Here is a 17,494-nt window from a genome sequence, read left to right as displayed (position 1 = left end):
TAGGAGCAGAAGTAGGCCACGTGGCCCTTCGAGCCTGCTCCACCATTCAATAAGTTCATGGCTGAACTGATTACTCCACATTTCCACCTACCCCCGATAACCTTCCACCCCCTTGCCTATCAAGAATCTACGTCTGCTGTAAAAATATTCAAAGACTCTGCTTCCACCGCCTTCTGAGGAACAGAATTCCAAAGACTCTCGACCCTGAGAGAAAAAATTCTTCTCATTTGTCTTAAATGGGCGACGCCTTATTTTTAAACACTGACCCTTAGTTCTAGATTCCCCCACAAGGGGAAACATCCTTTCCACGTCCACCCTGACAAGATCCTAAGGGATCTTGAAACTTTCAATCAAGTCGCCTCTTACTCTTCTAAATTCCAGCGGCTACAAGCCTAGCCTATCCAATCTTTCCTTGTAAAACAGCTTGCCCATTCCAGGTATTAGTTAGTAAACCTTCTCTGTACTGCCTCCAATGCATTTACACCCACCCTTAAATAAGGAGACCAGTACTGTACACAGTACTCCAGGTTTGGTCTCACCAATGCCCTGTATAGCTGAAGCATAACCTCCCTACTTTTGTATTCAATTCCCCTCGCGATAAACAATAACATTCCATTAGCTTTCCTAATTACATGCTGTACCTGCATACTAACCTTCTGCAATTCATGCACTAGGACACCCAGATCCCTCTGCATCTCACTCTGCAATCTCTCACCACTTGGATAATATGCTTCTTTTTTATTCTTCCTGCCAAAGTTGACAATTTCACATTTTCCACATTATACTTCATTTGCCAGATCTTTGCCCACTCACTCAACCCAACTATATCCCTTTGTAGCCCCCTTATGTCCTCTTCACAAGTTAATTTCCTACCTATCTTTGTGTCATCGGCAAATTTAGCAACCTTCATCTAAGTAATTTATATAAATTGTAAAAAGTTGAGGCCCCAGCACAGATCCCTGTGGCACATCACTCAAAACATCTTGCCAACCAGAAAATGACACATTTAGACCTACTCTCTACACCATGAGCTTTTATTTTCTGCAATAACCTTTGATGTGGCACCTTATCAAAGGCCTCCTGGAAACCTAAGTACAATACATCCACCGCTTCCCCTTTATCGACAGCATATGTAACTCCCTCAAAATACAATAAATTGGTTAAACATGATTTCCCTTTCACAAAACCATGTTGACTGCCTGATTACCTTAAATTTTTCTAAATGCCCTGCTATAACGTCTTTAATGTTAGCTTCTAACATTTTCCCTAAAACAGATGTTAAGCTAACTGGCCTGTAGTTTCCTGCTTTGTCTCCTGCCCTTTTTGAATACAGGACTTATATTCGCTGTTTTCCAACCTAACGGAACCTTCCTGGAATCTAGGGGATTTTGGAAAATTAAAATTAACGCATCAACTATCTCACTAGCCACTTCTTTTAACAGCCTAGGATGAAGTCCATCAGGACCCGGGGACTTGTTAGCCCGCAGTTCCAACAGTTTGTTCAGTACCACTTCCCTGGTGATTGTAATTTTCTTGAGTTCCTCCCTCCCTTCCATTTCCTGACTTACAGCTCATACTGGGATGTTTTTTTATTCATTCATGGGATGTGGGCATCGCTGGCCAGGCCAGCATTTATTGCTCATCTCTAATTGCCCTCGAGAAGGTGGTGGTGAGCTGCCTTCTTGAACTGCTGCAGTCCATGTGGGGCAGGTACATCCACAGTGCTGTTAGGAAGGGAGTTCCAGAATATTGACCCAGCAACAGTGAAGGAACGGCGATATAGTTCCGTGAGGATGATGTGTGACTTGGAGGGGAACTTGCGGTGGTGGTGTTCCCATGGATTTGCTGCCCTTGTCCTTCTAGTTGGTAGAGGTTGCGGGTTTGGAAAGTGCTGTCTAAGGAGCCTTGGTGCGTTGCTGCAGTGCATCTTGTAGATGGTACACACTGCTGCCACTGTGCGTCAGTGGTGGAGGGAGTGAATGTGTGTAGGCGGGGTGCCAATCAAGCAAGCTGCTTTGTCCTGGATGGTGTCGAGCTTCGAGTGTTGTTGGAGCTGCACCCATCCAGGCAAGTGAAGAGTATTCCATCACACTCCTGACTTATGCCTTGTAGATGGTGGACAGGCTTTGGGGAGTCAGGAGGTGAATTATTCGCCACAGGATTCCTAGCCTCTGACCTGCTCTTATAGCCACGGTATTTATATGGCTACTCCAGTTCAGTTTGTGGTCAATGGTAGCCACTAGGATGTTGATAGTGGAGGATTCAGCGATGGTAATGCCATTGAATGTCAAGGGGAGATGGTTAGATTCTCTCTTATTGGAGATGGTCATTGCCTGGCACTTGCATGGCGCGAATGTTACTTGCCACTTATCAGCCCAAGCCTGGATATTGTCCAAGTCTTGCTGCATTTCTACACAGACTGCTTCAGTATCTGAGGAGTCACGAATGGTGCTGAACATTGTGCAATCAGCGAACATCTCCACTTCTGACCTTAAGATTGAAGGAAGGTCATTGATGAAGCAGCTGAAGATGGTTGGGCAGTGATGTCCTGGAGCTCAGATGATTGACTTCCAACAACCACAACCATCTTCCTTTGCGCTAGGTATGACTCCAGCCAGCGGAGGGTTTTCCCCGATTCCCATTGACCTCAGTTTTGCTAGGGCTCCTTGATGCCATACTCGGTCAAATGCTGCCTTGATGTCAAGGGCAGTCACTCTCACCTCACCTCGAGTTCAGCTCTTTTGTCCATCAAGGCCGTAATGTTTGAATCAAGGCCGTAATGAGGTCAGGAGCTGAGTGGCCCTGGCAGAACCCAAACTGAGCGTCACAGAGCAGGTTATTGCAAAGCAAGTGCCGCTTGATGGCACTGTTGATGACACCTTCCATCACTTTACTGATGATTGAGAGTAGGCTGATGGGGCGATAATTGGCCGGGTTGGACTTGTCCTGCTTTTTGTGTACAGGACATACCTGGGCAATTTTCCACATTGCCGGGTAGATGTCAGTGTTGTAGCTGTACTGGAACAGCTTGGCTAGGGGCGTGGAAAGTTCTGGAGCACAGGTCTTCAGTACTATTGCGGAATATTGTCAGGGCCCATAGCCTTTGTAGTATCCAGTGCCTTCAGTCGTTTCTTTATATCACATGGAGTGAATCGAATTGGCTGAAGTCTGGCATCTGTGATGCTGGGGACTTCAGGAGGAGGCTGCGATGGATCATTAACTCGGCACTTCTGGCTGAAGATTGTTGCAAATGCTTCAGCCGTGTCTTTCGCACTGATGCGCCAGGCTCCCTCATCATTGAGGATGGGGATATTTGCGGAGCCACCTCCTCTAGTTAGTTGTTTAATTGTCCACTACTATTCACGCAGTTTGGCACGCAGACAGCTTCACCAGGTTGACACCTCATTTTGAGGTATGCCTGGTGCTGCCCCTGGCATGCCCCCCTGCACTCTTCATTGAACCACGGTTGGTCTCCTGGCTTGATGGTAATGGTAGAGTGGGGGATATGCCGGGCCATGAGGTTACAGATTGCGGTTGAGTACAATTCTGCTGCTGCTGATGGCCCACAGCGCCTCATGGATGCCCAGTTTTGCATTGCTAGATCTGTTTGAAATCTATCCCATTTAGCACGGTGATAGTGCCACACAACACGATGGAGGGTATCCTCAATGTGAAGGCGGGACAACGACTGTGCGGTGGTCGCTCCTACCAATACTATCATGGACAGATGCATCTGCAGCAGGCAAATTGGTGAGGACGAGGTCAAGTTTTTTTTACCCCTCTTGTAGGTTCCCTCACCATCTGCCGCATACCCAGTCTAGCAGATATGTCCTTTAGGACTCGGCCAGCTCGGTCAGTAAAGGTGCTACCGAGCCACTCTTGGTGATGGACATTGAAGCCCCCCACCCAGAGTACATTCTGTGCCCTCGCCACCCTCAGTGCTTCCTCCAAGTGCTGTTCAACATGGAGGAGCACTGACTCATCAGCTGAGGGAGGGCGGTAGGTGGTAATCAGCAGGAGGTTTCCATGTCCATGTTTGATCTAATGCCATGAGACTTCATGTGGTCCAGAGTCGATGTTGTGGACTTCCAGGGCAACTCCCTCCCTACTGTATACCACTGTGCCACCACCTCTGCTGGGTCTGTCCTGCCGGTGTGACAGGACATACCCGGGGATGATGATGGCAGTCTCTGGGACATTGTTTGTCAGGTATGATTCTTTGAGTATGATTCTGTGAGTATGACTATGTCAGGCTGTTGCTTGACTAGTCTGTGGGACAGCTCTCCTAACTTTGGCACAAGCCCCCAGATGTTAGTATGGAGGACTTTGCAGGGCTGGGTTTGCCGTTGTCGTTTCCGGTGCCTAGGTTGATGCCGGGTGGTCCGTCCGGTTTCATTCCTTTTTATTGACTTTATAGCAGTTAGATACAACTTAGTGGCTTGCTCGGCCATTTCAGAGGGCATGTAAGAGTCAACCACATTGCTGTGGGTCTAGACTCACATGTAGGCCAGACCAGGTAAGGACAGCAGATTTCTTTCCCTAAAGGACATTAGTGAACCAGATGGGTTTTTACAACAATTGACAATGGTTTCACGGCCATCATTAGACTAGCTTTTTTTAAAAACTTTTTTTTGTTACTTGTATCCTCAACAGTGAAGACCGATGCAAAATATCTGTTCAATTCATCTGCTATCTGCTTATTATCCATTAATTCCCCAGACTCACTTTCTTTAGGACCAACGCTCACTTTGTTCACTCTTAAATCTCTTAAAATATCTATAGAAACCCTTACTATCTTCGTTATATTTCTAGCTAGCTTTCTCTTGTACTCTTAATTTTTCCTTCCTTATCAATCTTTGAGTCATTCTTTGCTGTTTTTATATTCTGTCCAATCTTCTGACCTGCCTCCCATCTCTGCGCAATTCTAGGCTTTTTCTTTAAGTTTGATACTATCGTTAACTGTTTTAGTTAACCATGGATGGTGGGTCCCACCCTTGGAATTTTTCTTTCTCGCTGAAATATATCTATTCTGTGTATTCTGAAATATCCCATTAAATGTCTGCCATTGCATCTCTATTGACCTATCCCTTAACTGGATTTGCCAGTTCACTTTAGCTAGCTCTGCTCTCATACTAGTCATAGGGTTTTGGAGTTATCCAGCACAGAAACAGGCCCTTCGGCCCATCATGTCAGTGCTGGCCATACAGCACCCAACTATTCTCAACCCATATTCCTGCACTTGGCCCGAGCCTTGTATGCTGTGGCGTTTCAAGTGCTCATCAAAATACTCCTCAAATGTTGAGGGTTCCTGCCTCCACCACCTCTTCAGGCAGTGCGTTCCAGATTCCAACCACCCGCTGGGTGAAAATTTTTTTCCTCAAATCCCCTCTAAACCTCCTGCCCCTTACCCTAAATCTATGCCCCCTGGTTCTTGACCCCTCTGCTAAGGGAAAAAGTTTCTTCCTTTCTAACCTATCAATGCCCCTCATAATCTTGTACACCTCAATCATGACCCCCCTTCAACCTTCTCTGCTCCAAGGAAAACAACCCTAGCTTTTTCAGTCTCTCTTCATAGCTGAAATGCTCCAGCCTAGGCAACATCCTGGTGAATCTCCTCTGCACCCTCTCCAGTGCAAATCACATCCTTCCTATAGTGTGGTGACCAGAACTGTACACAGTACTTCAGCTGTGGCCTAACTAGCGTTTTATACTGCTCCATCATAACCTCCCTGCTCTTGTATTCTATGCCTCGGCTAATAAAGGCAAGTATCCTATATGCCTTCCTAAACACCTTATCTACCTGTGCTGCTGCCTTCAGTGATGTATGGACAAGTACACCAAGGTCCCTCAGACCTTCTGTACTTCCTAGGGTCCTACCATCCATTGTATATTCCCTTGCCTTGTTAGCCCTCCCAAAATGCATTACCTCACACTTTTCAGGATTAAATTCTATTTGCCACAGCTCCACCCATCTTCCCAGCCCATCTATATCTCCCTGTAATCTAAGGATTTCCTCCTCACTATTTAGAACACCACCAATTTTTGTGTCATCTGCGAACTTACTGATCATACCTTCTATATTCACGTCTAAATCATTAACGTACACTACAAACAGCAAGGGTCCCAGCACCAATCCCCGTGGTACATCATTGGTCACAGGCATTCAATCGCAAAAACAGCCCTCGTCCATTACATCCTGCATCCTGCCACTACGCCAATTTTGGATCCAATTTGCCAAATTGCCCTGGATCCCATGGGCTCTTACCTTCTTAACCAATCTCCCATGTGGGACCTCATCAAAGTCTTACTGAAATCCATGTATACTACATCTACTGCTTTAACGTCATCAACATCTAGTCACCTCCTCGAAAAATTCAATCAAGTTAGTTAGACACAATCTCCCCAGACAAAGCCATGCTGACTATCCCTGATTAATCCCTGCCTCTCCAAGTGGAGATTAATCCTGTCCCTCAGAATTTTTTCCAATAGTTTCCCAACCACTGATGTTAGACTCACCAGCCTGTAATTACCTGGTTTATCCCTGCCAGCCTCCTTGAATAATGGTACCACATTCGCTGTCCTCCAGTCCTCTGGTACCTCTCATGTGGCCAGAGAGAATTTGAAAATCTGCGTCAAAGCCCCTGCTATCTCCTCCCTTGCCTCACATAACAGCCTGAGATACATCTCATCTGGGCCTGAGGATTTATCCACTATTAAGCCGGCTAAAACAGCTGATATTTCCTCCCTTTCAATGCTAATATGTTCAGGTATATCACAATCCCCCTCCCTGATCTCTACACCTACATCATCCTTCTCCATAGTGAACACCGATGAAAAGTAATCATTTAAAACCTCACCTATGTCCTCCGGCTCCACACAAAGATTGCCACTTTGATCCCTAATGGGCCCTACTCTTTCCCTGGTTATCCTCTTACCCTTAATATACATATAAAACTTAGGATTTTCCTTTATCTTGCCCGCCAGTGTTTTTTCATGTCCCCTCTTCGCTCTAATTACTTTTTTCAAGTGCCACCCTACACTTTCTATACTCCTCTAGTGCCTCCACTATTTTCAGCGCTTGGGATCTGCCATAAGCCTCCTTTCTCTCCTGATCCAATCCTTTCTATCCCTTGACATCCAGGGTTCCCTGGGCCTTTAAGTCCTACCCTTCACCTTAACGGGTACATGTTGGCTCTGAACTCTCACAATTTCCTCTTTGAATGACTCCCACTGAGGTAGGAAAGTCTACTTCACAAGTAGCTGCTCGCAGTTTGGCCAGATTCTGTTTAATCATATTGAAATCGGCCTTCCCCCAATTCAGTACCTTTATTTCTGGTCCATCATTGTCCTTTTCCATAACTACCTTAAATCTTAGAGAGTTATGGTCACTATCCTTGAAATGCTCCCCCACTGACACTTCTACCACTTGACTGGCTTCATTCCCTAGGATTAGGTCCAGTACTGCTCCTTCGCTTGGTGGACTTTCTACATACTGGCTCAAAAAGCTCTCCTGTATGCATTTTAAGAATTCCGCCCCTTTAAGCCTTTTGCACTAAGACTATCCCAGTTAATATTGGGGAAGTTGAAATCCCCTACTATTATTACCCTATTATTTTTACAACTCTCTGAGATTTGCCTACGTATCTGCTCCTTTATCTCTTCCTGACTGTTTGGAGGCCTGAAGTACACACCAGCCAAGTGATGCCCCCTTTTTGTTTTTAAGTTCTACTCAAATGACCTCATTTGAGGAACCTTCCAGGATATCATCCCTCCTTACTGCAGTAATTGACTCCTTGATCAACAGTGCAATGCCACCTCCTCTTTTATCTCCTCCCGTCACGCCTGAAGATTCTATACCCTGGAATATTGAGCTGCCAGTCCTGTCCCTCCCTCAACCATGTCTCTGTGATAGCAATATCATAATCCCATGTGCTAATCAACGCCCTCAATTCATCTGCCTTACTTGTAAGACTCCTTGCACTGAAATAGATGCAATCCAACTTGCATTTTTCACTTGTGCCTTACCAGGTCTATATTTGCTCTGCCTTGCAGACAGACTCACTTTCTGTTCTATATTACTGTATCTCCACTCTGTATCCCAACCCCCTGCCAAATTAGTTTAAACCCCCAACAGCACGAGCAAACATCCCAGCAAGGATGCTTGTCCCATTCTTGTTCAGGTGCAACTCGTCCAACTTGTACAGGTCCCACCTTTGCCAGAAACAGACCCAGTGATCCAGGAAACTAAAGCCCTCCCTCCTGCACCATCTCCTCAGCCACGCATTCATCTGCACTATCCTCCCATTTCTAAACTCACTAGCACGTGGCACCAGGAATAATCCAGAGATTACAACCTTTGAGGTCCTGCTTTTTAATCTTCTACCTAGCTCCCTAAATTCTTGCTGTAGGACCTCATCCCTTTTTCTACTTATGTCGTTGGTACCAATGTGTACCACGACCTCTGACTTCTCACCCTCCCCCTTCAGAATGTCCTGCAGCCACTCCGTGACACCTCGACCTTAACACCGGGAGGCAACATACCATTCTGGAGTCACGTTTGCCGTTACAGAAACGCGTATCTGTACCCCTTACAATAGAATGCCCCATCACTATAGCTCTTCCACTCCTTTTTCCATCCTGCTGTGCAGTAGAGCCATCTTTGGTGCCATGGACCTGTCTGTTACTGCTTTACCGAGAGGCCATCCCCCCCCAACAGTATCCAAAGTGGTAGATCTGTTTGAGAGACTCTTGTATTACCTGCCTGCGCCTACTACTCTGCCTGGTGGTCACCCATCCCTTTTCTGCCTGTGCTTCCATTACCTGCGGTGTGACCACCTCTCTAAAGTGCTATCTACGACTTCCTCAGCCTCGCAGATGCTCCACAGTGAATCCACCCGCAGCTCTAGCTCCGTAATGCGGGTACTCTATTCTTTTGAGGACTGCCTACCTACTCATATACTTGACCTTCCTGTTTTATGCATTTATATACCAGATATTATAGGTTGTGTGTACAATGCTACAACAATCTCCAATGTTTGGACTTTGAAGCCAGTTTTCAGTAATAAAAGCACAATTTACTTCAAGAAACATGATTACATGTTTTAGCTTCCAAGGATAAAGCGTTACAAACATAGGTTTAAAAAAAATTGTAAAATTAAAAATGAAATCATAGAAAGAGGGAAAGGAGGAGAATAAAGCAGTCATATTTTGCAGCATAGGGTGTGAGCTGAAACTGTTAAAGCTCTACACCAGGCTGACAGCCCTTTTGTAGACCTGCTGGGAGTTTTTAACCTTGATTGTTACTTACAGTAATTAGAAATTTAATCTCAAAATCTCTTGTGGTGATTGAGGGAGAAAAAGGACAAAAGACACATTCTTACTGAAATGTTTTATGAACCAATGGCATGAAGGTTAAAAACTTCTGCATGCACTTCAAAAATGTTGCTATTATCTGAAAACATGGAAACCACAAGGAAAATGCTCCAAAATTGTTCGTCAAAAGATCTTTGGTCTGTGCTTTAAACACATACCTGTGGTGGGAACTGTGCTGGAAATGGCTGTGCAATCCGAACTCCTGCTGCAGAGGAAAATTGTTTCTGATAGACCATATTGTTTATCTTGCTAGATTGGCTGTTTGGACTTGTAGAACTGGCTCTAAAAATGAAAAAAATCAATCACAAAATGCAATGCAAATTAACATAACTGTAGACAAATACAGATTTAATGATAAAATGAGGTACCACGTAGCCATATCATTTAACAGATGCTTAAGGACACAGTCCCTTACACAGTATTGCTTTTAAGAAAATCAGAGAGCTACAATGTAGATTAATGCTCACTTGTCTCCGACTTCTGGCATTTTATGAAGTATCATGTATCTAATACACACATAGGATAACATAGGATACACGGCACAGAAACAGCCATTCCGCATTTATGCTCCTCTTGAACCTCTTCCCATCTTTCCTCATCGAAATCTATTGTCACAACCCTTTATTCCCTTCTCACTCATATGCTTGTCTAGCTTCTCCTTAAATGCATCTATACTATTCGCTTCAACCACTCCCTGTGGTAGCAAGTTTCATATTCTCACACTGAGTAAAGAAGTTTCTTCTGAATTCCCTTTTAGATTTCTACACCCCAGGGTCACAGAGTCATATACGACATAGAAAGAGGCCATTCAGCCCATCGCGTCCATGCCGGCTCTCCATACAGCTAAATACTCAGTCCCACTCCCCGGCTCAATCCCCATAGCCCTGCAAGTCTATTTCTCTGAAGCAGCCATCCAACGTCCTCTTGAAGTCATTGATCATCCCCGCTTCCACTACCCTTATGGGCAGCGAGTTCCAGGTCATTACCACCCACTGCGTAAAAAAGTGCTTCCTCATATTCCCCCTGCATCTTTTGCCAAAACCTTCAATGTCCCTTAGTCCTTGTACCATTTGTTACTGGGAACAGTTTTTCCTGTCTAACTTAAAGCCTGTCATAATCTTGTAAACTTCGATTAAATCTCCCCTCAATCTCATTTATTCCAAGGAGAACAAACCCAGATTTTCCAATCTAACCTTGTAACTAAAATTCTCCATTCCTGGAACCATTCTGGTAAATCATCTCTGTACCCTCTCAAGTACCCACATCTTTCCTGAAGTGTGGTGACCAGACTGGATGTAATACTCCAGTTGGGGCCTAACCAGAGCTTTACAAAGGTTCAGCATAACTTCCCTGCTTTCGTACTCAATGCCTCTATTTATGAAGTCCATGATTCCATATGCTTGACTAACCAATATTTCCTGCCAACTTCAAAGACTGATGCACATGTATCCTCAGGTCCCTCTGTTCCTGCACTCTCTTTGGAACTGTGCTATAAGTATATATTGCCTCTCCCTACTCCTTCTGCCAAAATGCATCACCTCACACTTGTAAATATTAAATTACACCTGCCACCTTTCTGCCCATTCTGCTAGCCTATCTATGTCTTGTTGCAGGTGGTTCATATCATCCTCACTGTTTGAAGGGAAGGCAGGGAACTAACATTTGTATGGTATAGTTGCACGGATGACAGTTACTCTCTGGTATGCTAAGCAACTGGTCTCAATAGGCAAATAAATCATCAGGAATGTTGAACTCTAGAAAGCTTGTTATGGAAGGATAATGCTGGAGCCTACCTTTACTCAGTTTCACATTTATTGTACAGAGTAAAAAAGATTACAAATATGTAGCTCATCATTCAAAGCCCTCCACCAGTTTCAGTAAGTGTCTGCTTATAAGTACTCAAGTAAGACCCTAACTAAAATCCTTCACCTGCATATAATCAAACAATTGATACACAATTAACAGATTTCCTTCTTTTATAATACAACATGGATTAATATGCTCAAACACAATTCCAAAATAAATTCCATATTATGCACAAATTAACATGCTCAAAGTACATTTCAAAATAAATCAAAATAAATTCCATATTGGGTACAAAGTATTACATTGTGCAACACTCCTCCTCTAGCACCCCTAACAATTTCTTTGTATTAGTATTTCTTTTTGTGAAACAATAGGATAGCTGATGACTTGCATCCACCCATTTACGTTTGGAGATTTCCTTTCCAGCATTTGTTTCAATCCAGCAAGGTCAATAAGTAGTCTTTTCTCATACGTTTTGTAGTGTACATTGTCTCACAAAGAACGATTATTCACATAACATTCAATGGGTATCTTCATTATGTCCCTTGTTCAGAATTTTACTCAAAACATTTGACAAATAGAACCCCAAATCCACTGCCTCCACAAGACCCTGTATTTCCGGAGTTCAAGTGCTTTTAACGATCCATTTTATTTTCTTAGCCTCCCAAGCTAAGGGATAACATTTCCCATTTTCACCCATCAGAAATATTATACAACCAACTGCACTCAAATACCCATCAGCAAGATTAGCATATGAAGCATTACTAAACATTATTAGCTTCATGTTCTTTGGGTCACCTCAGGATGGAAACTTCAGCACACATTTCTCCAGAGTTAGTTTTTTTAAATGTTTCATTTGCCCTTAAACCATTTTCAATTTTCTGATGTTTCATCATGCTTAACTCCAGCACATCAAAACTAGCATCAGGCCTTGTCTGAGAGCACAACCAGTTTAATTAACCAATAAAGCATTGCAATTGCTCAATCTGCTTTACATCACCATCTTTCTGTGATGAGCTAACATAACCAGGATGGGAGTAACACTCTCTAAACAGGATTGTTGATTTCAAGTTATTCCAGACTTAGTCTGATTAATATCTAAACCAATATATTTAAAGGTCCCACAAGCCAGACTCCCAAGCTTAACTTCTGCCCTAATCCTATTAATAACATATTTCTCAATCTGCAGTACCACCCCATAAGAAATAATCAACATGCATCATGAAGGTGCCTGAAAGTTTCCCTTTATAACAATAATAAAACATTGCGGGATCTGCTTTTAGTTGAACACAACCAATTTTCAACAAAACAGATCTCATCGTGAAACAGCACACCCTGGACGCAGCATTAAGGCCACAGAGGCATTTGTTCAGTTTCCATAAACCGTAGAATCATGGAAAAATTACAGCACAGTAGGTGGCCATTCAGCCCGTCGTGTCCATGTCGGCTGAAAAACTAGCCGCCCAATCTAATCCCGCCTTGCCGGTTACAGCATTTCAGGTGCATGTCCAGGTACCTTTTAAAAGAATTGAGGGTTTCTGCCTCCACCACCTTTCCTGGCAGTGAATTCCAGACACTCACAACCCTGTGGGTGAAAAGGTTTTTCCTCATGTCCCCTCTAATCCTTCTACCTTAAATCTGTGCCCCCTGGTAATTGACCTATCTGCCAGGGGAAACAGGTCCTTCCTGTCTACTCTATCTAGGCCCCTCATAATTTTGTACACCTCAATTAAGTCACCCCTCAGCCTCCTCTGTTCTAAGGAAAACAACCCCAGCCTATCCAATCTTTCCTCATGGCTGCAACTGTCAAGCCCTGGCAACATTCTTGTAAATCTCCTCTGCACTCTCTCCACAGCAACCACGTCCTTCCTGTAATGTGGCAACCAGAACTGTACACAATACTCCAACTGTGACTGAACCAGTGTTCTGTACAGTTCCAGGATTACATCCCTGCTTTTGCATACTATATCTCAACCAATATGCCTTCTTCACCACTTTATTTACCTGTCCTGCCACCATAGTTTTCCTTCTGCATCTGCTGCCTCTTTAGGTGGTTTTAGAAACACTTCTCTCTGCAAAGTATGACCTGCAGAAATGCAGCTTTTATGTCAATGCATCTACACTCTCATGAATATGTGGCCCAAAGAGCTAAAAAGATTTTCAAAATTACTTTTCCAGTTGCAGGAATGTCCACTCTAACATAGGTCGCTCTTCAAAACTCCTCGCAACTAGCCTTGCTTTAGCCTTATAAGTTCCATTGGGAAGGACATTTTCAGTACAAATCCATCTATGCGACAAGGCTGGCTGTCCCCTATCTGGTACCTCAATAAACTCCAAACTCTCTCCAAATCTGTCAGTCCCTATGTTTTGCTTCTCTTATTAGCTTATCTTCAACGTTTATTGGTGGCCACTAAAACTTCACGGTCATGAGGACTTCTGCTTCTAGTTCTATTCCGAGACTGCTCTCTAGCCTCGTTTCATTGTGGAATCTGTTCAAACTATGGCCTCTGTTAGCACTTTGATGTCGTTCGGGACTACTGCTAGATCATCTCCCTCGCCCATTATCGGAAGCTCTTTCTCCAGTACGTGATCGATCCTTATGCAAGAGTCACTTCCAGACCCATTATTAGAACTTGCACTGTGCTTACTTACCCTCCACACTTTCACTCCATTCTACCACTTCATGGACCTTGCTTCTTGGCCATCATCTTGAACAGTTAATCAATTTTTAAACTTGCCTCTAGATTTCCTGCATGTCCCACAATTGTTAATCCCTCCATCTATGAGACCCCTCTGGAATATATGTCACTCGAGTCCCTACTCGGGGCAATTGCCCTTTGGATGCGATAGCTCTTTCTTGAGCGCCATGATCCCTCACATTACTATCCAACCCTTGATCAACCTCATTCGGTTCCTCAGGACCTTCATCACAAAAAACATAAGTATTTGAGGTACAAGGTGCATCGTTTCTATCAACTGCTCGGATTCTCAGATTTTATAATCAAACCCGATCAATCGTGAGGAATGAACCGTAACAGTTTGATTTTCATGCTTGATAACTATTGCTTTATCATCACGACTGATTACCTTACCAGGGCCCCTCCATTCCCTATGATCCTCTCTTTTACAATACACAAAATCTCCTGAATTAAATTCCGCCTCAGATAGCCTTATACGATGCCTCAGAGCTCTCCGAATTTTCTCTCAGACCTCAGCCTTGATGAAAGCCCATCTCCTTGCATGTAAAGCATTCAGATGTGCAGAAAAAAACGGAACTAACTGCAGTAGTTTTTAGAGCAGGAGGACTGTTGCACAGTACAGAAAGGCAATTTGGGATTCTGCCCATAGACAAATTGATCGGGACTATATCCTCCAGCCATCTGAAGCGAATTTTTCACATGAACTGCCAATGCCAGGGCAGTTATTGGCTAACCAGCTAAACTGCAAGTTAAGATTTTAAGCAGCATTTCATCAACCATTGCGTGATCACTTTCACAGAGACCATTGCTGAAAGGACTTTCAGCTGCGGTTTTCAGAACCCTAATGTTCATGTTTTCAAACATCTCTGAATTCGTCATTGGCAAATTCTCCTCCATTATCAGCCAGAAACTTAGCTGGTGCCCAAGTCCAGTCCCGATCCATCTCTCCATAATTTTGTCTATGATCATCCTTTTGTCCTTGCTATTTATTTTTGTAGAAAGACTAAGTCTAGTTGCTAGGTCCACAAAATGTAGAACGAAAATATTCTTGTCTTTGTCCCACACCATTAAATCCATGGCAAATACCTCGTTAAAGTCACATGCCAATGGAAGGCTGACAATAGAATGTGATGGCGTCCTCCGATACTTTTGATAGATTTCACACTTTTCACTAATCTCATCTATTACCCTCGTATACTCTTCATCAATCACACTTGCATCCTTGAGCAGGCTTTTTGATCTCTGACAAGAAGGGTGAGCAAATTATCTGTGCAACTTTAAGACAATTTGCTTTTTATCTCACTGATTCTTAACACCAGAAGCCATTAATATTGTTCTAACATTCTGACTAGAAACATCAGGTTTTGTTAAGGGTACACAATAATGCCTTGACTGGGTCAACTGCAAATTCACTGACTTTCCAAAACAATTGCCTCATCATGCACCATATCAAGTCTCATTTCTGCCTTTTTCATTGAAGGCTTACTTAACAGGAAAGGTATCTCATAAGAGACTACATCAGTACTGATAGTGGCTTACTTCAGCTATTTTATGTGGAATTACTACTCTCTTCAGTGACTTCAATGTATTGTCGAAAGCCGGTAGTACTTTTATACTCCTTAACCTTGCGTCAATCCTCACTACTAAGTGAATGCAGATAACTTGTAACCAATCAGTTCCACATACTGTCAACATGCAAACACTATCTAATTTAGCACAGTTGAACGAATCCGCAACTAACGCATTAATCACAGGACTAAAACTTCTTGTGACTAGTACAATTCATTCAGATTTGTCAGCGTCTTCCTCTTCTGCTTCAGAATTCGCTGCGTCATGTGTTATTTTGACGACTCTGCCCCTTCGCTCAGGGTAGTTAATTGCATAATGATACTTTTTGAGTCATATCTCAAACACCTATTTACTGTTCCTTGGGCATTCCTGGGATTCATTCACTTAAGACTGCTATTCCAATTCTGTCTTCCACTGTAACAGACATGCTAAAGATGCTTTCATCCTCATTCCTCCTGTCTTTAAAGTACTTACGCCTGCTTCTAGTATCTGGACCATTTTGAAATCTAGTAAACATTGAGCCTCCCATTCTTTGTGTCACCGCAGAATGCTCTGTTTGTTCTACCACGGCTGCAGGAAATGACCGTTCCCCCAGGAATTTCTTAATGCAGCAGACATTTGACCCAACAGGGAGTCTTTGTCCAAGAACTGAACCCCAGTTAGAACCAGGAGCCTGTCCATATGTGACACCCTAGCACTTTAAATGCTAGCACTGAACCAGGGATCTCAAAATTGAATTTCCTCAATCTTCTATATAGTCTGTTGAAGTCCATGATATATTCCTCCACAGAATAACCATGTTTTCTGAAGTCTATCAAAGTCTGACCATGCCTCATACGCAGTCAATAGGTCTTCTTTCTTATAAATTTTATCCAAGAATTCTAACAGAATATCAAACCCTTCATCAGTATCCAACTGACAAGCATTGAGTTCACAAAACATTTCTGATTTGACATCTGGTATGAAGTGATAACTCCAAGGCCATACTTTTGCTTCCTCTTTGGTAGAGATGTAACCCGTGTCGAAATATCCACTTCATTTTTCCACTGGTCATATGGTTCAGACTCAGAACATCAGAGGGTAAACATATCTTGACAGTTTACACTTGCTTTCTGCCATATTTACCACAATAGCCTGAGAGATTTTAGTTTATTATGCAAAAAAAAAAAATTCTAGCTTCCAACCTTCAGTTTTAAGCAACCATCCTCTGCTACCACATTGAACTTCAGAAAGCTTGCTATGGAAGGATAATGCTGCAGCCTATCTTTACTCAGTTTCACATTTATTGATCAGAGTAAAAGGATTACAAACACGCGGCTCCTCATTCAAAACCCTCCACCAGTCTCAGTGTCTGCTTCTAAGTGCTCAAGTAAGACCCCAACTAACACCCACCACCTGCATATAATCAAACAATTGTTACACAATTAACAGATTAACAAGGAATACCACATCCAGGCCTATCACTGTTGTCATCGAGTGCCAGCAACACAACTTGCATTAATATATCACCTTTAACGAAGGACCATGTCCCAAAGCACTTCACAGGATGATAAACATTGACACCAAGCCAAATAAGAGATATTAATTAGGTGAGGTGATTAAAAGTTGGGTTAAAGGTAAGGAAAATCTTAACAATAGAGAGAGGTGGAGACACGAAGAGGCATAGGCCGGGAATTCCAGAGATCAGGGCCTAGGTGGTTGAAGGTACAGCCACCAATTAATGGGATGAAGGAAGTGGGGGATGAACAATAGTTCTTGGACGGTTGTAGGGATGAGGAGGTTACAGAGGTAGGGAGGGGCAAAGCCATGGAGTGATTTGAATAAGGATGAGAATTTTAAAAGATGTTTGTGGACTAGGAGTCAATATAGATTGGAAATGGTTCAGGCTAGAATACAGGCTGCAGAATTTTGGATGCGTTCAAGTTTGCAGAGTGTGGAAGATGGGTGGCCAGCCAGGAAAGCATTGGACTAGTTGTGTGGAGGAAACAAAAGCATGGATGAGGGTTTCAGCAGCAATTAGGCTGAGGCAGGGGCAGTGACAGGCAGTG

General features: G+C 43.4%; 1 protein-coding gene across 6 annotated transcripts in view; it reads right to left on the bottom strand.

The window, feature by feature from the left end:
* The window catches only part of prrc2c (proline-rich coiled-coil 2C), a 110,455-nt gene that overhangs the window by 3,577 nt on the left and 89,384 nt on the right, over positions 1-17,494 (bottom strand). For all 6 annotated transcript variants that reach the window (XM_068037784.1, XM_068037779.1, XM_068037783.1 and 3 more), the window contains one exon: positions 9,531-9,654. In XM_068037784.1, the coding sequence (XP_067893885.1) occupies positions 9,531-9,654 (124 nt within the window). The remainder of the gene's footprint in view (positions 1-9,530; positions 9,655-17,494) is intronic.

The sequence above is a fragment of the Heterodontus francisci genome, chromosome 8, assembly GCF_036365525.1.
Source record: "Heterodontus francisci isolate sHetFra1 chromosome 8, sHetFra1.hap1, whole genome shotgun sequence".
NCBI lineage: Eukaryota > Metazoa > Chordata > Chondrichthyes > Heterodontiformes > Heterodontidae > Heterodontus > Heterodontus francisci.
The sequence above is the reverse complement of the archived record's forward strand: the minus strand, read 5'-3'. Positions and strand labels throughout refer to the sequence as shown.